Source organism: Triticum urartu, chromosome 6A, assembly GCF_056163025.1.
Source record: "Triticum urartu cultivar PI428250 chromosome 6A, HENAU_Tu73, whole genome shotgun sequence".
NCBI classification, from domain to species: Eukaryota; Viridiplantae; Streptophyta; class Magnoliopsida; order Poales; family Poaceae; genus Triticum; species Triticum urartu.
In genome coordinates this window covers 52,789,185-52,813,182 of record NC_141878.1, presented here as the reverse complement: position 1 = coordinate 52,813,182, position 23,998 = coordinate 52,789,185, and the positions used below count along the sequence as shown (strand labels likewise).

General features: G+C 44.5%; 1 protein-coding gene across 1 annotated transcript; it reads right to left on the bottom strand.

The window, feature by feature from the left end:
• Positions 1-22,363: 22,363 nt before the first annotated feature.
• Positions 22,364-22,834, bottom strand: LOC147963861 (protein FAR1-RELATED SEQUENCE 3-like). The gene has a single exon (XM_087529737.1). The coding sequence runs from the start codon at positions 22,832-22,834 to the stop codon at positions 22,364-22,366; it is 471 nt and encodes a 156-aa protein (XP_087385863.1).
• Positions 22,835-23,998: the final 1,164 nt, after the last annotated feature.

Sequence of the window (23,998 nt, the reverse complement as noted above, 5' to 3'; positions counted from 1 at the left end):
CATTAGATAAGATCCAGGAGACTTGGACCCTCCGTCAAGAAAGCCACGAGGTGGTCACGAGGGTAGGGGCGCCCCCCTAGGGCGCGCCCCCTACCTCGTGGGCCCCTCGAAGCTCCACCGACGTACTTCTTCCTCCTATATATATCCACGTACCCCCAAACGATCGGGGACGGAGCCAAAAACCTAATTCCACCACCGCAACTTTCTGTATCCACGAGATCCCATCTTGGGGCCTGTTCCGGAGCTCTATCGGAGGGGGCATCGATCACGGAGGGCTTCTACATCATCATCCAAGCCCCTCCAATGAAGTGTGAGTAGTTTACTTCAGACCTACGGGTCCATAGCTAGTAGCTACATGGCTTCTTCTCTCTTTTTGGATCTCAATACAATGTTCTCCCCTCTTGTGGAGATCTATTCGATGTAATCTTCTTTTTGCAGTGTGTTTGTTGAGATCGATGAATTGTGGGTTTATGATCCAGTCTATCTATGAATAATATTTGAATCTTCTCTGAATTCTTTTATGTATGATTGGTTATCTTTGCAAGTCTCTTCGAATTATCAGTTTGGTTTGGCCTACTAGATTGGTTTTTCTTGCCATGGGAGAAGTGCTTAGCTTTGGGTTCAATCTTGCGGTGTCCTTTCCCAGTGACAGAAGGGGCAGCAAGGCACGTATTGTATTGTTGCCATCGAGGATAACAAGATGGGGTTTTTATCATATTGCATGAAATTATCCCTCTACATCATGTCATCTTGCTTAAGGCGTTACTCTGTTTTTAACTTAATACTCTAGATGCATGCTGGATAGCGATCGATGAGTGGAGTAATAGTAGTAGATGCAGAATCGTTTCGGTCTACTTGTCTCGGACGTGATGCCTATATACATGATCATACCTAGATATTCTCATAACTATGCTCAGTTCTATCAATTGCTCAACAGTAATTTGTTCACCCACCGTAGAATACTCATGCTCTTGAGAGAAGCCACTAGTGAAACCTATGGCCCCCGGGTCTCTTTCTCATCATATCAATCTCCATCACTTTGTTATTGCTTTGCTTTTACCTTGCTTTTACTTTATTTACTTTGCATCTCTATACTAAAAATACCAAAAATATTATTTATCATCTCTATCAGATCTCACTTTCGTAAGTGACCGTGAAGGGATTGACAAACCCTAAGCGTGTTGGTTGCGTTGAGCTATTGTTTTTGTGTAGGTACGAGGGACTCGAGCGTAGCCTCCTACTGGATTGATACCTTGGTTCTCAAAAACTGAGGGAAATACTTATGCTACTTTGCTGCATCATCCCTTCCTCTTCGGGGAAATCCAATGCAGTGCTCAAGAGGTAGCAAGAAGGATTTCTGGCGCCGTTGCCGGGGAGTCTACGCAAAAGTCAACATGCCAAGTACCCATAACAATCCCTATCACCCGCATTACATTATTTGCCATTTGCCTCTCGTTTTCCTCTCCCCCCAATTCACCCTTGCCGTTTTATTCGCCCTCTCTCTCTCTATCCTCCCTCTCTTTCTCTGTTTGCCTTTTTGTTTGCTCGTGTGTTAGTTTGTTTTCTTGTCGTCATGACTAGTCTCTTATCTTCTCCTTTGTCTCCCGAGAATGAAGTTCTAAATTTTAAACAAAGGGAGGGAGAAAATCTAGAAGATGCTTGATATAGAATTTCCAATGCTCAAAATAGATCTACCAGGAAGCAATCTACTTTAGTTCTTCTCCGCAATTCTTATGTAGGTGTTAATCCTTGGTATAGATATATCCTCGATACCATTACCGGAGGGAATTTCTTGGGTAGCCATACTTTTGATTCTTATAATGCTATGTTAGATTTATTTGGCTCACCACCTCTTTTGGTTAATGGAACTATGTTAACTTTGGAGCATGTTATGCAAAGACTTGAAATTATTGAAAATAAAGTTGCTACTATTGAATTAATTGAAAATCTAGATAAAAATATCCACAATCAAATTACTCAATATGGATCTAAGGTAGGAATGACTTTGAAAAATACTAAGGAAAAGGAACCCATAGTTAATGAGAAGATAAACTTAGATTCTACTAGAATTTATAAACTTGAGGGTATCATTACAAACTTGGGAACCGCTTTTTCTTCCGTAAAGAATACTCCAAGTCCTCCTACTAAAATTGCCAAGCTTATGTATGTTCCTAAAAATAAGGGTGACTCATCTATTAAGGAAACTGCGGATCTTAAATCTATAAGTATTCATCCCAATCTCTTTGCTATCATTAAGGAACCAATTGCTACAAATGAATTTTTCGATCTTGTGCCTAAGATTTTGATAATCACTAGAAAGAAAGAAATTCCTAAGGGAGATAGATGCCTCATCGAAGAATTGCCTACCAAAGATGGCAATACCTAGATCTATTCTTGCTTGTTATTCCTAGCTAAGGGTGTTAAACGACAGCGCTTGTTGGGAGGCAACCCAAATTTATTTTTATTCCTTGATTTTTTTTCTCCTGTTTAGTAATAAATAAATTATTTAGCCTCTGTTTTGGTTGTGTTTTTTGTGTTTAATTAGTGTTTTTTCCAAGCAGAACCATTGGGAAGACTTGGGGAAAGTCTTGTTGAACTTGCTGTAAAAAACAGAAACTTCAGCGCTCACGAGAACTGCTGTAATTTTTATTTGGAAAGTGATATTTAGTTAATTATTTTTGCATATGATTAATAGATAAATTCCTCATGTCCAGCAATTTATTTTAGGATTTTTGGGGTTCCATATCTTGCTCTAGCTACAGATTACTACAGACTGTTCTGTTTTTGACAGATTCTGTTTTTCGTGTGTTGTTTCCTTATTTTGATGAATCTATGGCTAGTAAAATAGTTTATAATCCATAGAGAAGTTGGAATACAGTAGGTATAACACCCATATAAATAAAGAATTAGTTCATTACAGTACCTTGAAGTGGTCTTTTGTTTTCTTTCGCTAACAGAGCTCACGAGATTTTCTACTTTAAGTTTTGTGTTGTCAAGTTTTCAAGTTTTGGGTAAAGATTTGATGGATTATGGAACAAGAAGTGGCAAGAGCCTAAGATTGGGGATTCCCATGGAACCCCCAAGATAATCTAAGGACACCTAAAAGCCAAAGCTTGGGGATTCCCCGGAAGGCATCCCCTCTTTCGTCTACTTCTATCGGTAACTTTACTTGGAGCTATATTTTTATTCACCACATGATATGTGTTTTGCTTGGAGCGTCTTTTATGATTTGAGTCTTTGCTTGTTAGTCTACCACAATAATCCTTGCTGTACACACCTTTTGAGAGAGCCATACATGATTTGGAATTTGATAGAATACTCTATGTCCTTCACTTATATCCTTTGAGCTTTATAATTTTGCTCTAGTGCTTCACTTATATCTTTTAGAGCACGGTGGTGGATTTGTTTTATAGAAACCATTGATCTCTCATGATTCACTTAGATTATTTTGAGAGTCTTAATAGCATGGCAATTTGCTTAAAATCCTAATATGCTTGGTATGCTAGATTAATAATAAAACTTTCTTATGAGTGTGTTGAATACTAAGAAAAGTTTGATGCTTGATGATTGTTTTGAGATATGGAGGTAATAATATCAAAGTCATGCTAGTTGAGTAGTTGTGAAATTGAGAAATAGTTGTGTTGTGGTTTGCAAGTCCCGTAGCATGCACGTATGGTAAACGTTATGCAACAAATTTGAAACATGAGGTGTTATTTGATTGTCTTCCTTATGAGTGGCGGTCGGGGACGAGCGATGGTCTTTTCCTACCAATCTATCCCCCTAGGAGCATGCGTGTAGTGCCAAGGTTTTTGATGACTTGTAGATTTTTGCAATAAGTATGTGAGTTCTTTATGACTAATGTTGAGTCCATGGATTATACGCACTCTCACCCTTCCATCCTTGCTAGCCTCTTCGGTACCGTGCATTGCTCTTTCTCACATTGAGAGTTGGCGCAAACTTCGCCGGTGCATCCAAACCCCATGATATGATACGCTCTTTCACACATAAACCTCCTTATATCTTCCTCAAAACAGCCACCATACCTACCTATTATGGCATTTCCATAGCCATTCCGAGATATATTGCCATGCAACTTTCCACCATTCCGTTCATCATGACACATACATCATTGTCATATTGCTTAACATGATCATGTAGTTCACATAGTATTTGTGGCAAAGCCACCGTTCATAATTCTTTCATACATGTCACTCTTGGTTCATTGCATATCCAGGTACACCGCCGGAGGCATTCATATAGAGTCATCTTTGTTCTAGTATCGAGTTGTAATCATTGAGTTGTAAATAAATAGAAGTGTGATGATCATCATTATTAGAGCATTGTCCCAAGTGAGGTACAAATAAAAATAAAGGCCATAAAAAGGAGAAGGCCTGAAAAAAAAGAGAAAGGCCATAAAAAAGAGAAGTCCCAAAAAATGAGAGAAAAAGATAGAAGGGACAATGTTACTATCCTTTTACCACACTTGTGCTTCAAAGTAGCACCATGATCTTCATAGTAGAGAGTCTCTCATGTTATCACTTTCATATACTAGTGGGAATTTTTCATTATAGAACTTAGCTTGTATATTCCAACAATGGGCCTCCTCAAGTGCCCTAGGTCTTCGTGAGCAAGCAAGTTGGATGCACACCCACTAGTTTCTTTTGTTGAGCTTTCATACATTTATAGCTCTAGTGCATCCGTTGCATGGCCATCCCTACTCCTTGCATTAACATCAATCGGTGGGCATCTCCATAGCCCATTGATTAGCCTCGTTGATGTGAGACTTTCTCCTTTTTTATCTTCTCCACATAACCCCCCTCCATTATATTCTATTCCACCCATAGTGCTATGTCCATGGCTCGCGCTCATATATTGCGTGAAAGTTTATAGGTTTGAGATTACTAAAGTATGAAACAATTGCTTGGCTTGTCATTGGGGTTGTGCATGATGATAGAATTCTTGTGTGACGAAAATGAAACATGACTAAACTATATGATTTTGTAGGGATGAACTTTCTTTCGCCATGTTATTTCGAGAAGACATAATTGCTTAGTTAGTATGTTTGAAGTATTATCATTTTTATGTCAATATGAACTTTTGTCTTGAATCTTTCGGATCTGAATATTCATACCACAATTAAGAAGAATTACATTAAAATTATGCCAAGTAGCACTCCGCATCAAAAATTCTGTTTTCATCATTTACCTACTCGAGGACGAGCAGGAATTAAGCTTGGGGATGCTTGATACGTCTCCAATGTATCTATAATTTTTGATTGATCCATGCTGTATTATCTACTGTTTTAGACATTATTGGGCTTTATTTTCCACTTTAATATTATTTTTGGGACTAACCTATTAACCGGAGGCCCAGCCCGGAATTGCTGTTTTTTGCTTGTTTTAGGGTTTCAAAGAAAAGGAATATCAAACGGAGTCCAAATGGAATGAAACCTTTGGAAACGTGATTTACTCATCAGATAAGATCCAGGAGACTTGGTCCCTCCGTCAAGAAAGCCACGAGGTGGTCACGAGGGTAGGGCCCCCACCCTAGGGCGCGCCCCCCTGCCTCGTGGGCCCCTCGAAGATCCACCGACGTACTTCTTCATCCTATATATATGCATGTACCCCCAAACGATCGGGGACGGAGCAAAAAACCCAATTCCGCCGCCGTAACTTTCTATATCCACGAGATCCCATCTTGGGGCCTGTTCCGGAGCTCCACCGGAGGGGGCATCAATCACGGAGGGCTTCTACATCATCATCCAAGCCCCTCCGATGAAGTGTGAGTAGTTTACTTCAGACCTATAGGTGCATAGCTAGTAGTTAGATGGCTTCTTCTCTCTTTTTGGATCTCAATACAATGTTCTCCCCCTCTCTTATGGAGATCTGTTCGATGTAATCTTCTTTTTGCGGTGTGTTTGTTGAGACCGATGAATTGTGGGTTTATGATCCAGTCTATCTATGAATAATATTTGAATCTTCTCTAAATTCTTTTATGTATGATTGGTTATCTTTGCAAGTCTCTTTGAATTATCAGTTTGGTTTGGCCTACTAGATTGGTTTTTCTTGCCACGGGAGAAGTGCTTAGCTTTGGGTTCAATCTTGCGGTGTCCTTTCCCAATGACAGAAGGGGCAGCAAGGCACGTATTGTATTATTGCCATAGAGGATAACAAGATGGGGTTTTTATCATATTGCATGAAATTATCCCTCTACATCATGTCATCTTGCTTAAGGCGTTACTCTGTTTTTAAATTAACACTCTAGATGCATGCTGGATAGCGGTCGATGAGTGGAGTAATAGTAGTAGATGTAGAATCGTTTCGGTCTACTTGTCTCGGACGTGATGCCTATATACATGATCATACCTAGATATTCTCATAACTATGCTCAATTTTGTCAATTGCTCAACAGTAATTTGTTCACCCACCGTAGAATACTTATGCTCCTGAGAGAAGCCACTAGTGAAACCTATGGCCCCCGGGTCTCTTTCTCATCATATCAATCTCCATCACTTTGTTATTTCTTTACTTTTACTTTATTTACTTTGCATCTCTATACCAAAAATACCAAAAATATTATTTATCATCTCTATCAGATCTCACTTTCGTAAGTGACCGTGAAGGGATTGACAACCCCTAAGCGCGTTGGTTGCATTGAGCTATTGTTTTTGTGTAGGTACGAGGGACTCGAGCGTAGCATCCTACTGGATTGATACCTTGGTTCTCAAAAACTGGGGGAAATACTTATGCTACTTTGCTGCATCATCCCTTCCTCTTCGGGGAAATCCAACGCAGTGCTCAAGAGGTAGCAAAGACAGTTGCAGCCGCTCCGTCTGCTCCGGCATCTAGCAGTACAGCCAGAGGTGGGAGGCAATACATATTCGGTCCATCTCTCAAGCCTCTAGAGAAGTTACCATACGAGAGGACCGTGGAGGAAAACGCGAAGATCATGGAAGCCGAAGTGAGGGACTTCTTTGAAGTGGTGAAAGCAAAGAAACATCCACCTCCAAAGGAGAAGATAGATCCGGTGAAAGCAAAGCGCACTATCACTGCCCTAAAGAAACCACCACCGTCTCCGTCGAAAAACAACTATTAGCGCATTACTGCAAAGTCATATATCAAAGCGAAGCGGTCGGGAAGTACTATCAGTGATCGAAGGTTAGCATAACGACGAGCTGGGAAGAAAATTGCCCAGCTCGGCGAACAAACGAACCAATTGTGCCCCCCGCTTAAGGTGTCTATCGGTATCGCCATTAATGATCTGAGGATGGTGCCCGGTTATACCAATCCTGGTGATTACCTGCCCGACAATGCACATTATGATATAATGGAGGTGGACGAACACAAATACCAGTACGGGAAGCCTCTCATCAGAGATGGAAGTCCTCCTCTAACAACGATGATGCGAAGATTCCATGATTGGTACATGAAAACCTGCAGAGAGTCTGGGGGGAGGATACTTTGACGCTGAGAGTTAAAGAGGAACACGACCTCATTGGAATTGAACTGTTGACTATTCGATTTGAGGAGTTCTTCCAGCGGTTCGATCAAAAGACCCTCGATAAATTAACGGTCACTTGCTATTGTCTGTAAGTACTACTTCTGTCATTAAGTCTCTATATATAGCTCAGCTCTTTCATTGCATGTATATATGATTATCCTCACTATATTATGCAGATTGAAGATTGTCGAATGCAGAAAAGCAGAAATCTATGATATTGGGTTCATTAACACAAATCTCATAGATGAATTTAGGGTTAAATTTCAAGCCAGAGAAACTGAGGCCAACTTGCTCAAATCTTGCTAATAAATCAAAACTCGAGGTTATAGTAATACTCTGTCCTTACAACTTCAAGTGAGTGTTACTGTCTTGTGCATATTCGGTTTCCCTTATTACTCAAGGTTATAGTAATGTAATTGATGAGTTATGCATGCGTGCGCAGCTTCCACTATATTCTCCTGGAGATTAAGCTTGAGCAGGGACTAGTAACAGTCTTAGACTCGAGAAGAAAAGATCCCGAGACATATGCGGACATGACTAAAATGCTCAAGAAGTAAGTTCAATCGATCATTATCGCACCATATCGGCAACTTTTTGTTCATTTCCTGATATCAAGTAATTGTTTTCTTTATCTCGCAGGGTTTGGAAACTATTCACCACAGAAGCTCCAGGACTCTCGGGGGAGCTGCGATTTACATACCCGAAAGTAAGTACTACTACCTAGCTAGTTCCGCGCATCTCCCGTTGATTCTAGCTACTTTCATCAATGCCATTTATAATGCTTCATTATCAGTTTGATTGACCTCTATTTCTCGTAAAGTGCTTGTGGCAGGAACCCGGGAATGATTTCTGTGGATACTACGTCTACGAGTTCATCTACAACGCGACTTGCGAAAATAGGCGGGGCTACTCGAAAATACAATTTGATGTGCCTAAGCAATAATATTCATAATTTCATTTTATTACACCATCATTTCTGTTGAGTTTCATTCATATATATGTATTGACCCCTTTCTTCAAATTAGACGTGGCAGATACGGGATGAACTCCTACCACAAGGTCGCATGAAAGCAATTCAAGAGGAATTGGCGCGATTCTTTCTTGATCACGTCATCAATAAAGTCGGAGAATACCATGTGGAAGTTGAGTTCACATGTTAGGGGGTTGTAAGAGACCTATATATATATCCAACGCTACCGGCTACATATATATATACGAAAACTTGTTGTTCGACCAATCGCTCGGAGAAGGAGAGGTCGATATCACTTCTCTCTGTATGCATATGTTCATGACGAACTTCTGTACTTAATGGTTTCCTTCATTAATTTGCTTGCCAGCTATAGTGTATATGTATAGTACGTAGCGTCGACCAAGTACGGAGATAAGAGAGGACACTTCTCTCTATTTGCTAGCTAACACAATATATGAAACACCTAAATTAACTACAAAACCCCCCAACCCCCCCCCCCTTCGGAAAAAAAACAAAAACCCTAGCCACTGAACTGCTAACGCGTGGTAGCATGTTGGTCCCGGTTAGTGCTACCAAGCGGGACAAAAGGCCCCCTGCCAGGGCAAGCCGCAGCGGCCACGTGGAGCCCCATCTATCCCGGTTGGTGTAAGAACCAGGACTAAAGGTGTAGTGCTTTAGTACCGACCCTTTAGTCCCGGTTCCCCAACCGGGACAAATGGGCCTTACGAACCGGGACAAATGGCCCCTTTTCTACTAGTGTTTGCACATTTGTGGTACCGGGGGGGAGGATAAATATCATGCTGTGATCACATGCACTAAGAGCAGGGCACTGAGAAATGCCATGAAGGCATGGGATCTGCCTGCCGACAGAAAGCCTTTTGGTACACTGGTACTGACTAGCTGCAAGTATTACTGGATTCTGTGTCAAAGGAAATGCGTGCTAAACTGATGCTTTTACTCTGTAGATGTTGGCACAAGGATTGCTTGCGTAATGGTGGCAGAGAATCAATCATGGGATCAGTACAATTCCTACTGCGGTAAGAGGACAGATTAAAAACCTCCTCTCAGTTGAACGAATCTGACACCAGAAAATGCTTGGGAGTCATGGCCACCCAGCAGGCAGAAAATGCAGACCTAGCACTGGTCGCCCCCGTCAGAGGAACAATAAAATTAAACTTTGATGCAGCTTCCTGTGCAAGTACGGGGATCAGTACAGCGGGAGCAGCCACAAGAGACAGTAAAGGACAGGTTCTCATATCCGTCTATCGGAATCTGGCGGCATGTGATAGTGTGGAGGAGGAAGAAGCGCGTCCGGCTATCATTGGTCTGGAATAACTGGCAAAAATCTACAGGGTGTCCGGCTGTTTTTGGAGATGAACTGTCAGGCGATTGTGAAGGAATCAACGGGGGAAGACAGAACCAGATCGGTTGCTAACTTGCTATGGCCTGATTGCAGATATTAAGAACTACCTGGTAGGCTTCTCGGAGTTCAGTGTCAACAGCCTGAGGGGAACATGCAACAATCTTGCTCACGGGTTGGCGGCGGAGACCAGACATATTTGAGACAAGGATATGATAGCAGACGTCCCATCTAGCATTTAGTCTACGGAAATGTTAACGCCCACACGTGTGGGCATTCACCACCCCGACCACACGCAAGCATCACTGTTGGCAGGTGTGTGCACGAATCTTGGAACAAACCAGGTGGTTTTTTGTGCCAGGTAGGATGAGGCGCATGTGCGGTGTGCGAGTAGGTTGGCCCGCACGTTGGTTGCCACCCCGCGGTCAGCGGTTGCCGTCTGAGTCGTGCGGTGGAACTGCAATGCGCCTGCACGCCACGCTTCGACTGCGGTTGACGTCGCACGCCTCTGCCCCCTCCCCCTCACGCTCCCATTTACTCTCCCGCACCGCAGTTACTGGCAGAACCCACTCGCATTTCCAACCATCGAAGGAGAAGGAGAGGGGAGAAGGCGACAGCGAAGGCGGAAGAATCGACGGTGCTCGGGACCGTCGGTGGTGCTCGCCGGAACGGAGCGGCTCGCCGGAGCGCCTGCGGGTTGAAGGTACTGCTCGATGCACCCCTCGCAATCCCTTCCTGCATTTCCTCCCCTTCCCTCCTTGTTCGATTCCTCGATCGAGATTTGTAGAGATTCAGGCGATTCGTCGATGCATCGGCGTTCCTGCCGACGCCGAAGTCGTCTGCTAGACGTTTTTGGTTGCATTGGCCAGTTTCGTCGCGGTCGCGGCGGCGGCATCATCGGCGTGGTTCTGCTTGTTCGGAGGCACGCACTAGTTTCTGCATATGGATTGAGCAGGTGTCTTTCGGGTAGTTTTTGATGTGCGTTTGTTCGATTTTCTGTTTTGCAGTGAGTTCGTGGGAGAATTTCGAGGGTGAATTTGAAGTCGAAGTAGTTGCCATTGAACCCTAGAGCTAGTTAGTTTGGTTTTTGAAAATGCAGAATGAGGCGAACTTGATAGTTACATTAACTATCATGATTGCGCGACCACTTACTCCCTGAACATATTTGATAGTTGCCACAAACGTTTTCCCCTTGCGGCAACAAATTACTGAAAACGACTGTGTTAGTTGCCACATGTTAGCTTTCGCACATGGCAACTAATTTTGCTGAAGTAATGCGATACTTGCCACACACACGCTCTTCCATGTGGCAACTAATTCTGCTAGACTAATGTGATATTTACCACACACACGCTCTTTTTACCGTGTGGCAACTAAGATTGCTGAATTCCTGTGTTAGGTGCCACAACCATTCTATTTTCATTGCGGCCAGTGTGTTTTTCTGAATGTTATGTGACAGCAACCATGGTGTGACAGTTGCCACAATCGGTAGTCAGTGGGCATTCAAGAGCCGAGTGCCATTGCGGCCAGTGTGTTTTCTGAATGTTATGTGACAGCAACCATGGTGTGACAGTTGCCACAATTGGTAGTCAGTGGGCATTCAAGAGCCAAGTGCACTGGATGGCAACCACTGCGCACTTAAAGTGTGCTTGTTGCCATCTAGGTAGTATATTCATGCGGCAAATAGAGTGCGAACACACGCCTGTTGCCATTCTGCATATAAGACAGTGTGGCAAATAGAGTGTGAACAGACTGCCTGCTGCCATTTCTGCATATAAGACAGTGTGGCAAACTGTCTGCACAATGTGGCAACCGATTTTGCATATCAAATGTTTCAGACGCCATACGTATGCGTTGCATGCGGCAAGTGTTTTTGCTGACCCCCTTGCATTTACATTTTCCACCATGATAATTTGGTATGTTCCCATCTCAGCAGAATGGCTCGTGGCGATCGTCAAAACGACGATGATGATTTCATGGATCCACCACAGCGTAATCGGGCAACTGGGCGGAGAAAAGAGGGTGATGAGGTAAATGTTCACACACACCCCCCTTATTCCTGATGTATGTTAATGGTTGACACCTTTGAGCCCGCAATTGTCTGGCACGAACTAAAATTTCATTACATTGCAAAATGCGGCAACAACTGATATCCTGTTTTTGTTTGTAAAAACATGGCAACAACTGATCACTTTATGTCTGTTTTTTGCAGAAGAAGAAACGTATTCGCAACAGAGCCTCCCAAGAACGACTGACTGCGTTGACTGACAAATTCAGCGACGATCAGAAGGGGGCTGCTGCTGAGATGGGTATGCAGTCTATGATGGCTGCCCGGTGCACCAACCTTGTCAACCCTATATGCGATTGGCTTGGTGAGATCTACGACCCTGCCTCCAGAGAATTCGTGATTCCGGGACGCGGAAGACTACCGCTGAATGAGGAATCCGTGTTCTTCACGTTGGGTGTGCCCCGTGGACATATCAAAGTCCCGTACGAGGTCAACAACGAGATCGAGGAAGCGCTCTTCCCCCGTTTGTTTCCTGGGTTGGAATCCATGCCGAACACGACTGCAGTGGCAGATTCGTTGGAGGCCATGACGACGCACGGAGATGTTTTCAAGATGAAGCTACTCATGTACCTTATCTCAGCCATTTTCGCGCCGACCACTTCTCTTCGCCCAAGCAACAAATGCTTCCCCATCCTGGTGAATGATCTATCTTTACTACATTATTTTTCCTTCAATTTTTTTGCTCCGATGTCATGTGCAAGCTAGTCACTGATAGTTTTTTTGTTGTTTTTTCCATTGGAATTCTGACGTGGCAACTCCTTGTCCTGAATTTTATGCGGTGCAGGCGGAACTGAAAGATGTGAAGAACATGAACTGGTGTAAGTTCATTGCCGACTTCCTGCATGATGCATTTGCAAGCAAGGTGTACCAGAAGGGTTGTCGACTGCATTTAATGGTATTTTTTACCGGTCCTTTATGTGAACACTATTTTTTAACACATATTTATTCATGCATGGCAACATGATCATAACAAGATGGCAACTGCCATGTTGATTATGTGGCAACTGCCATCATGACTATATGGCAACTGCCCACACTGTGATGGCAACTGCCATCATGACAACATGGCAACTGCCATCATACTATGATGGCAACTGCCATCACTCTATGATGGCAACTAGCACATGCAGATGGCATATTATTCGTAAAATACCATATATTTTATCCTGTTATTTGTCGCAAAATACCATGACCGCAACTGATTTTTCTTTCTTTTTAAAATTGTTGTGCATCAGCTCATGTACATCGACTGCCTTGATCTGTCCACCGTCGATTTCACTGGGACAGGAGGCCCGCCGCCTGCGCACAAGTTTGTTGTTTCTGCGTGGTCTATCGATGCTGTCAAGGCTGTGCTTGCTGCAGACGGGGTAAATGATAGCAAATATGGTAAACTGCAGGTTAGTTCTAGTTTTTTTTGCAACACATGAACTGCTAGTCAGTGTTCATCATTCTCTCTCTTATATCATTGCTACTTTTTTTTCTTTCTCCCCAGCTGATGGCCAAGCATTCTATAGACTACAGCATGTTTGGGGGCCTCAAAACTTTGAAAAGTGGATGGACGTGCACTCAGCTCCGTCTTGCCCAAGCAACAAATGCTTCCCCATCCTGGTGAATGATCTATCTTTACTACATTATTTTTCCTTCAATTTTTTTGCTCCGATGTCATGTGCAAGCTAGTCACTGATAGTTTTTTTGTTGTTTTTCCATTGGAATTCTGACGCGGCAACTCCTTGTCCTGAATTTTATGCGGTGCAGGCGGAACTGAAAGATGTGAAGAACATGAACTGGTGTAAGTTCATTGCCGACTTCCTGCATGATGCATTTGCAAGCAAGGTGTACCAGAAGGGTTGTTGACTGCATTTAATGGTATTTTTTTACCGGTCCTTTATGTGAACACTATTTTTTAACACATCTTTATTCATGCATGGCAACATGATCATAACAAGATGGCAACTGCCATGTTGATTATGTGGCAACTGCCATCATGACTATATGGCAACTGCCATCATACTGTGATGGCAACTGCCATCATGACAACATGGCAACTGCCATCATACTATGATGGCAACTGCCATCACTCTATGATGGCAACTAGCACATGCAGATGGCATATTATTCGTAAAATACCATATATTTTATCATGTTATTTGTCGCAAAATACCATGACCGCAACTGATTTTTCTTTCTTTTTAAAATTGTTGTACATCAGCTCATGTACGTCGACTGCCTTGATCTGTCCACCGTGGATTTCACTGGGACAGGAGGCCCGCCGCCTGCGCACAAGTTTGTTGTTTCTGCGTGGTCTATCGATGCTGTCAAGGCTGTGCTTGCTGCAGACAGGGTAACTGATAGCAAATATGGTAAACTGCAGGTTAGTTCTGCTTTTTTGCAACACATGAACTGCTAGTCAGTGTTCATCATTCTCTCTCTTATGTCGTTGCTACTTTTTTTTCTTTCTCCCCAGCTGATGGCCAAGCATTCTATAGACTACAGCGTGTTTGGGGGGCCTCAAAACTTTGAAAAGTGGATGGACGTGCACTCAGCTCCGTCTTGCCCTGCAGAGGTAATCAAAAGATCTACATATATGGTTTGCCGTGGAGTATTTTTTGATGTCGTGCAAGTGATTGCAATACGGGGTTGTCATTGATGCCTCTTTGTTTCGTGTACAGGCGAGGGCACCTGTTTAGCAGCTAATAGGGAAGTTTGCATCTGGAATGACCGGCTTGCTCGGGAAGTTGGTTGAGGGGTAGACGTCCCTCAGTGGCTCTGACGGCGACGCGGTTGCGAGGCAATTCACTTCATTGTCCCAGAACGTACACACCGGCCAACCGGTTGCCGTGGCCGGTATGACTACAACAGTTCCCAGGAGCCCGCTGACACACAAGATGAACTAGGTGGAGACGCTGGCCTCAGCAAGGATGACGATGATGTCATGGATAATGTGCAAGAGGACACCGATGATGATGAACACGCTGAAGTTCGCGCAGGTGGTAACAAGGGCAAGGATGCAACAGATGTCCCCCAACCGGATAAAGTCAAACAACACACGGCTGTGAGAGGCGAAGGGGTTTTGCCATCAAAGAGGGGATGGCTCCAGAGGGTGCTGGGCAAGTTTCTGCTGGCAAGAGGTCTAGGACCGACCCTGTAGCTGCCAGGAAGAGGTTCGACTTTCATCTTAGTTTTTTGCTTTGTCTATTTTCTTCGAACAGACGCATCCTCTTTTTTGCACTTGTGTTCTGTCAAACACGGCAACGAGATAGCTGACTGACAATTGCCACCTCTTTTTTTTGACCTCCATCTCATACGTGCAGCGAGCCGACAGCTGGTGGACGAGCAATTATGAAGAAACAGGCGCCAACGCCAACCCGTGTTTCTGCTCGGTTGAACAAAGGTGCCCCCATTGCCGGTGATACCACTTCCACCAGGACATCTCCTCGCACGATGACAACCAACACCGGGGATCCTGTCGTCTTGCCAGACCTGAGGAAGGCAGTCAGGAAGTAGGTTTCTTCATCCGCTTTCATTGACATAGCGCTACATTTTTTGATTTTCCAATGCATTCGTTTAGCTTGTCACATTGTCTTCTGTCATCGCCCCCCCACGTGGCAACCGCTGTTTTACCAAATGGTATTTTATTTACTTTCTAAACATGTGGCAACTTCTATTTTGTTTTTCACATGGCAAGTGGAATGTAGGCCAAATGGTAACTTTAATGTAGCTTATGGCAACTGCCATCTTTTTACCGTTGGCTTGTGAGCTCATCCCACGACTAGGTTTGAAATTGCATTCATGGCAGATCAGACATTTTTATCATTCTTTCAAGGTTGCTAACATGGCAACTGCTGCTGGATGGCAACTGCTAGTTATGACACATGGCAACTGACGTTCCCCTTACATGGCAACTGCCAGCTTTTCCACCTGTTTTTCCATTTTTTTAAGATTTCTACCAAGGCAAACATAATTTTGTTTCATTTTTAAATACCTTTTTCATGCGCTTCATTTTTTTTTTGCAGGGTGAAGAAGACTACTACGTGTGGGTCCAAGCATATCAGTAAGGACCCGCTCGAATGCATGCATTCAAAGTTGTCAACAGGGGGCAACTCAGATGTACAGGAGGCACCAGTCGACAATACTGCTGCTGCACCGTTGACTGCTCCCACCAACTCTAATGCAAGTGGCAGACCACCTCCGCCGGCTGCAGATGTGCAGCCTACAACAACAGGCATCCGTACATCGGGGAGTGACGAGTCGGTATCTGCCAGGACAGCTGAAATACTGCCAACCCTTCTAGCAATGAAGGATGCTGCTGTGAGTCATGCCACCGCATCAGCAAGCGTTGAAGTGGACGCTCCCGAGATGAACCTAGGCAAGGAAGATTCCCGCTCATCTGACACTGATTCCAAGAGCGTGCGCGGTGGCACTGCTGTGTCCACGACAGAAGCGGTCGAGGCGGCAGTTCACAAGGACATGCCATCTACAGGTGAGAGTCCTAGCACAACAGCTCCAGCTCCTGGCGGTGCAGATACTGCTAAGGCGACTGTTTCGCGTGTTGGTCTACCACCTAGGCGTCGTAGCCCCCGCAAGCAACCAACAGATATACCGAACGCACCGGCAGTAGCCAGGAGTAGGAGAGACGAGTCTGGTTTTGTTCCTGCGTCCACACTGTTCCCGCCACGTGCCAAAAGCAATGTGACGGAGAAACCTGAAGACCGGAGCACAACTGATGCAGGTGTCAAGCCGGGCACGAGCGACGCAGGTGAACACCCAGAGCAGACTGCGCCTTTTCCTGAGTGGAAATCCCCAGCATAAATCTGCGCACTTCCAGGCTCCCAGTCAACGTCGGTGTCCCCTACAGCCCAAACAAGAAGATTGTCATGAAAGCTACGGTTGATACCGCTGACAACACGCCCCGCCCTGCAAATAAGGACGATCATTCTGCAGCGGCCGATTCAGATATGTTTGTTGATCTTTCACCCTTGGATTCTGCCCTGCAAGTCGTTCGTGGTCCAGCCAGCAGGAATGCGAGGCACCCAATGGCCTTTACCCCACCGAGTTTCAACCTTGGCATCAGTCAAGATCAACCAGTTGTGCAAGATCCTATGCCAGTTGCCTTTGCATTCCCAGGAGGCATGACTGCAAAGATGGCGCAACCAATGGTCGAGGGCAGGAAGGCTGTCAAGTTCGCAAAGCCGATTGTGGCAGGTACACTTGCCATGTCCATATGATTTTTCTTGTACACGTCTGTGTAGTTTCACTGTTGTCCCAATCATATTTTTTGGGGGGGGTTCTCACTTGTGATGGCAACTGACATGCGATGACTTGGCAACTGGATTTGATGCACCGTGTCACCTACTTTTTTTCTGCCATGCTGCATTTTACATTTGGGCAACCACGTGGCAACTGAAGTTGATTCAACATGGCAACCGTAGTCTCTGTAACATGGCAAACACAGTGCATCACACATGGCAACTAGAATTGATTCAACACCATGTCACCTGCATTTTTTTTGTTTCCATGCTGCATTTTTTCATAAAGCAATCACATGGCAAGTGCAGTTGACACAACATGGCAACTGTAGTTGCTGTGACATGGCAACTACATTCCAACTAGATGGCAACTACATTCCAACTACATGGCAACTGTAATTGCTATGACATGATCACTACAGCTGGACCACACATGGCAACTGCCCCACTTTTTCCTACCTACAACTCACATCATGCACCCCATCTTTTCTCACAATCCATCTGCTTTTGATTTCCTAGGTATCCTAACCCACTTTTTTTTATCACTGCAGCCACACCCGAGGAGATTTCACCGTCTCTTGAAGAAACTTACCGCATGCTTGAGGAGGCAGCATTGCAGAGGAAGTCCTCACGAGGGCAAGGGCAATCAAGTTCCAACGTGCCTGCAGACACGGTATCTGAGGATACCATTAGGAGTGCCACTCCTGGTTCTGTGAGGCAGCAGAGGGTAGTGCACCCACCTCCCGCGGAAGACTACGAGCCCGAATTCAGGGCCACTAAAGAACAGACCCAGCTGTACGATATCGTCAAGCGGTTTGGAAATGCGAGGTCCAGCGGCAAGCACATGAAGGAGCTGAAAGCGTAAACGACCACACCCCATAACATCTCATTTTGCTTTGCTCCTTTTTTACCATTCACATCCTTCGTACTTTCTATGTTATATTGTTTTAGTTCTTTCATAAAAAAATTTACTTAGTAGGCATGATCCTTCCATGTTATATTGTTTTCATACAGCTCATGTTTGGACAGAAACAAAGTAATTCAATGCGGAGCGACGTACGTCGACCTTGGTGATCTTGCTGAGTCCGTGAGGCCAAACGGCAAAATGTCGACGAACGTAGTTGCATGCGGGATTGACTACATCAACAACCACACCGATGTGTGCACCGACAAGACAATCATGCATTACAGTGTGACCTGCAAAATATGGGACGGTGACTTCCACCACAAAATCCTGAGGAAGAACTTTGCCCAACACGGTGATTTCAAGCTCACAATGAAGAAATATGTGAGTACTCCCTGAACGTCTGCCCTTTTTTTTCACAAGGTGTGCTTTTTGTTGCCATCATCTACAGTTGTGTTTTACGTGGCAACTGTTTTCATGTGGCAACAGCTACCGTGCACACTGACTTATTGATTTTTGCATGCCGCGCAAACTATGTGGAAACTTGACAGTAAAATACATGGCATACTTTTGTTCACACATGGACGGCAACTTTATTTCAACTACCCCCACCCATAACCAGAGTTTTCCTACGTGATTCTAATTCCTTTGTCCCTCTGCTGTTCTTTATACAAATGCTGATTCTCATTTTCCTCACTTTTTTAAATGCAGGTCATGTTCCCCATGTTCCAGGAGCTTTCAGCACATGACCCACACGACAAGTGTGGTCACCACTACGTGATCTGTCTTGACCTGAAGAACCAACGTGTTGAGGTGCTTGATTCAATCCGTTCGGAAGATGATGCAGACCTCACCACGCATGCTGAATTCTTCATTAAGAACCTCAAAGAGACATGGCACCATCACTATGAACACTCAAAGGTCCAGATCAGTCATTTCCCGACTGAGTATGTGGCGACTACAAAGCAAGGGAACACGTAATTCCTTCCTCCCTTTTCGTCTGTCATTTTACATCAATCCAATCCCTGTTTTGTTTGTCAGATCTGAAATTGAAGTCTGTCTTTTGTTACGTCTGAGCTCTTTGCGTGGTCACGTTACTCTTTTCCTCGTGCAGGACGGACTGTGGCTTTCACGCGCTGGAGTACCTTGCGAAGTGGGAAGGCAGAATTGTCCCCGCTATCACAGCTGCAACGGTCGTTGAGCTCCGAAAAATCCACACATGGAACTGGTTGACGAATGAAGATTTCAACAAGCGGTCGGGAGCACGCGAGTTTGTGCAGGAAGCTGTCAAGAAAGTCACCAAGAAGTACAAGTGATCACGTGGCGTTACAGACCGGACGCACACCTTACATTCTGTTGCCGAGGAATGTAAGGTATTATCTCGTTGTTTATCGTTGAAAACTATGTTTGTGTGCTATGTTGTGGCTACAACCCCGCGTAGGCTACTATGTAGTGGTGGTGTGCGAGTGACATCTGAATAGTTTCATGTAATATATGTGTGGACGTGAACCTACTTTTAGGCGTAATTATTACAATGGTTTCGTCGTTTCTAGCACCGGTTTGATGCTTTGAACGCGTCTATGATGTTTTAAAAACGATGGCAAATGTAGTTCATCAGACATGGGTAGTGGAAGTCATTGTCGTTTTACATTTTTGGCTGTTTTGCTTCTTCATTTTCATCGCTAACTGCACGGGGTAGGTTGATCATGCAGCCACAACGTTTTGCTGGGGTTTATGCACGTTACGCTGTTTTCCAACTTGTTTCCCATACACTTGCACACAACACACTACGTGCCCGTAAACCACATCGTTTTTGTCATGTGAATACATGCCATGCAGAGTCATCAGGAATACCATAGCATATGTCCAGTACATCTAACATGGCAGATACATTACAAACAACATGGCAGCTCCAGCATAATTAACATGGCAACTACAGCACAACTAAGATGGCAGATCCAGTACAATTAACATGGCAGATCCACTACAACTAGCATGGCATATTCAGTACAAAACAGCATGGCATATTTTAGCATAAATTAGCATGGCATGTTTAGTATCAAAAATCATGGCAGACTAACTACACATAACATGGCAAATTAAATGCATACATCATGGCAGATTAAGTACCCATAACATGGCAACTGCATTTAACCATTCAATGAATTTTCCCTTGCACTTCTGATGCCCCTGAAGAGTTATTCCCCCAATTGTTTTAAAAAAGAATTCTCAACATCTAGGGTACAATACAAAATGTCCACAACGCCACAATTTTTGCTCATGGATTGGCCGCCCATTTCTTCATTTTCTTGTGTTTTGCTTGGATCTCCAATCCCGACTTGTACCTTATCTCTCTTGGACGACCCTTTGTGATGGAACGGGGTGGGTTCCTGACCTGGGTCTGTGTGCTTGCTGTTCCAGATCCTATCTCCGAGTTTTCAGACGACGGCCCCGTGGATGAAGGCACGCTTGATGTGCGGGGGAACCGGTGTAAGGCTTCCTCGGCTTTCCTCTTCTTGATCTCATCAAGCTCTCTTTTTAGTGGTTTCCTGTGTTTTTCTGCGACTCTCGCTGTGTCATCAATCTTGCACGCTTCATCAATTAGCTCAGCATAGTTCTTTGTCAGGACAACGTGCCTCACGACTTCCATGGTTGACTCTGGTCTCTCGTCATGCACAGCCAGAACTGCGTGTGTTGTTTGCGGCGCCAACGCATCGTCAGCGTCCCAAGTCCATCGCCGCCTTATGAAATGTCGGGGCATCCGTGTCACAGCGTTCACGTCCATTACTTTTAGTATGTGACAGCACACAATGTCGTCCCGTTCGAACTTGCAGCATTGGCAGTAGAACTTGCCTTCGCCTATCGAGGCAGTGACGAAGTAGTTCCTTCCTTTGTCCTGGTCTTCAGGTTCTGAATCTGACATGCCCAAAATAGAACACACCTTGAACGTACGTTCGTCCACCTGGAAAGCCGTGAACATGCTGACACGCTTTATTTCTTCCTGGAATCTGCATTTTTTGTGTGTTTTCTGTAACTATTGTGCGCTTTTTTCTTGTACCACCTTATGTTGTGATGGAAAATAGATATACATTTTGTTTGAACATGGAAAACGTAATTCATTGAACATGGCAAATATAGTACGCTGAACATGGGAAATGCAGTACGCTATAAATGGCAAATGCAGTACACTAGACATGGCAACTGTAGTACATTTTTGACGTGACATCGTCATTTTTCCACAGCAGCATTCCCCAATTGAATCACATTGAATAAAACATGGTAACTGCCCTTTTATTTAAGCATGGAATCTACAGCTGAGTAAACATGGGCAACTTCATTTTCAACAAACATGGCAGATGCATCTTATTTAAACATGGCAACTGCATTTTATTAAACATGGCAACTAGAGTTTGTTAAACATGGCAATTGCATTTTTAGCAAACATGGCAGTTGCATTTTAGTAAACATGGCAATTGCATTTCAATAGACATGGCAACAACATAACATTTTCCATTTGACACTAGCATTTGCACACCAACATGCCCAGTGGAAGTACATTGCATTAAACATGGCAACTGCATTTCATTGAACATTGAAACTGCATCCGGGTAAGCATGACAAACAGAATTTCTATTGAATATGACAACTGCATCTGAGTAAGCATGGCAAATAGTACTTTATTAAACATGGCAACCGCAAAATCATGGCAACTGCATCGCACTCTATAAGGCACATACTGACTTGGTGCTTTTTCTGCAAATAAGACTGTAACGCAACTGACTTACTTGTTAAAGATCTTGTTGGTGTATATCTTGCTCATTTGCCTCTCCATCGGTAAGTATGTTAGCAATTTTGGCTGCTTTAGCGCAGTGTTCGCTTCTTGCTGCAGCTCAGATCCCAGAATTTTTTGTTGCAAAGCTGTGTACTGCTTGGCAAACTGTAGCAATGAGTTGCCAGGACTGACGTACCGCTTCAAAACAGCATTGAATCCCTCGCTGCACTGCGTAGTCCGTAGAAAGGGGAAGAAGCACTGCATGAAGTAGGCCGGCACTCAGTACATTCGCTTCTCCCACAGGCTTAGAAGAGTCTCGTTGTCTTGGACTTGATGTGTTTCAGTCATGGCCATCCAGCTCCTTTCAAACTCCTCCACCATTAAGCTGTGGTCCACGCACAGCTCGAATGCCTTGTGCAGCTCTGGACGGTCAGCAAAGAACGGTCCTAGCGTCTCCTCAGCCTTCTTTATAATGTGCCACCTGCAGTGCCTGTGCACTGCCAATGGAAAGACCTCCTCTATGCCTGCACGCATGCTGAAATCCTAGTCTGTTATTATGTTCATCGGAGCAAGTCCATTCATGCACTCCAAGAAGGTCTTGAACAGCCAAACGTACCCATCCGTGTCTTTGTTCCGGACGAGCCCGCAGCCAAACTGCAACGACTGATTGTGGTTATTTATCCCTATGAACGGAGCGCACGGCATCTTGTACATGTTGGTGAGGTACATCGCGTCGAATGAAATGCAATCTTGGAAATGTTTGTAGGCTCTCCTTGCAGCACCATCCACCCAATACATGTTCCTGACACGGTCCTCATCGTCCAACCTTATCTTGTAGAAGAAATCTGCATCTTCTTTGGCTTTCTCATCGAAGTAGACAATTGTGGCCTCTATGTCTGCCAACTTGCTCTCTCTATGGTACCTGGCCCGTAGGTTTGTGACGTCAGCTGGTATGTACGGCATGCTACTCAGAGTCCCCTTTTTGTTGTGGATGAGAGATAGTATCTGCACCATTCTCGATGGACCGACATTACAATCATGTAGCGGCTTTAGAATTGCCTTTCGACGGGGGTGAACCCTCTGTGGGCGGTCAGAAATTTCACCAGGTCGAACTTCTTTATCAGTTGGTGGTTGTGCTCGTCAAAATACTCATTGACCACCCACTGTGCTCCATCTACGTTTAGCTTACACCGGACAGGGCACTCAGTCTTCTGAATGATACCTCTCTTTCGTTTCGGAATGACAGGTGCATCGCCTTTCCCCTTCTTGTTCCTGCGTGCCTTGTGGCACCTCATCTCACCTCTGCTGTACTTGTTAGTTTTCTTAATTTTCCTATGGTACTCGGTGTTGACCGCAAACCCATGGAACTTTGCATATGTCTGGTAGTATTCCTTTGCTGCTTCGAATGACTCAAATCTCTGCCCAATGTACGGTGGCTGAGGCACCACGATCTCTGATTGCCCACCATCTTCATCCCCTTGCGCGTCGTCGTCAGTTTCATCGTTCACTTGAGTATGGGCGGCAGTCCCATCTACCTGAGAGTTGCCAGTGCTTGTGTTCAAAGGGGTGCTTACCGGCATTGCTGGAATGATTGACATTCCCAACTCTGACTCGAAATTGTTTGCGGCATGTTTGTTTGCTGTCTGGTGGAATGCGTCTTCCGTGCGCTCAGAGCTCCCCGCAGTAGATGTGCCTACGCCGCTGTGCATTGTAGTTGTAGGTTCTGTAACAGGGAAAAACAGGTACGAGATTAAGATTTTTGTGTTGGATAACATGTGGATCGCAACGGATCACATCATCTTCGAGTGATTTTCCATGACATCTTTTACAAACAGCAAGCCGTCAGTCTGTGGGTGGTCATTTTTATGGCAGCTGTAGGTGTGCAGACATGGCACCTACTGTTCAACAAACATGGAAACCATTGTTTTGCCTACAAATAACTACAAATAGCAAATGTAGCATTGTTTTTTGTGGTTCAGATATTTTCCCTCTACCTTGTTGTGCCGTATTTGACCATCTTGTGTGGTCTGTGACACCATAATGACGTGATCCACCAGGAATTTGCGAAGCTTGCCAGGAGACGTTTGCCGGGTCACCGCCAGCGTAATAACCAGAAATCATAGTAGTGGTTGGTCAAATCGCGGCAAACGCATTTCGTGCTAGCACGGCAACTGCAGT

Excerpts from the sequence above, each read along its gene's own strand:
- LOC147963861 (XM_087529737.1), bottom strand. The coding sequence starts at position 22,834 with ATGGTGCAGATACTATCTCTCATCCACAACAAAAAGGGGACTCTGAGT.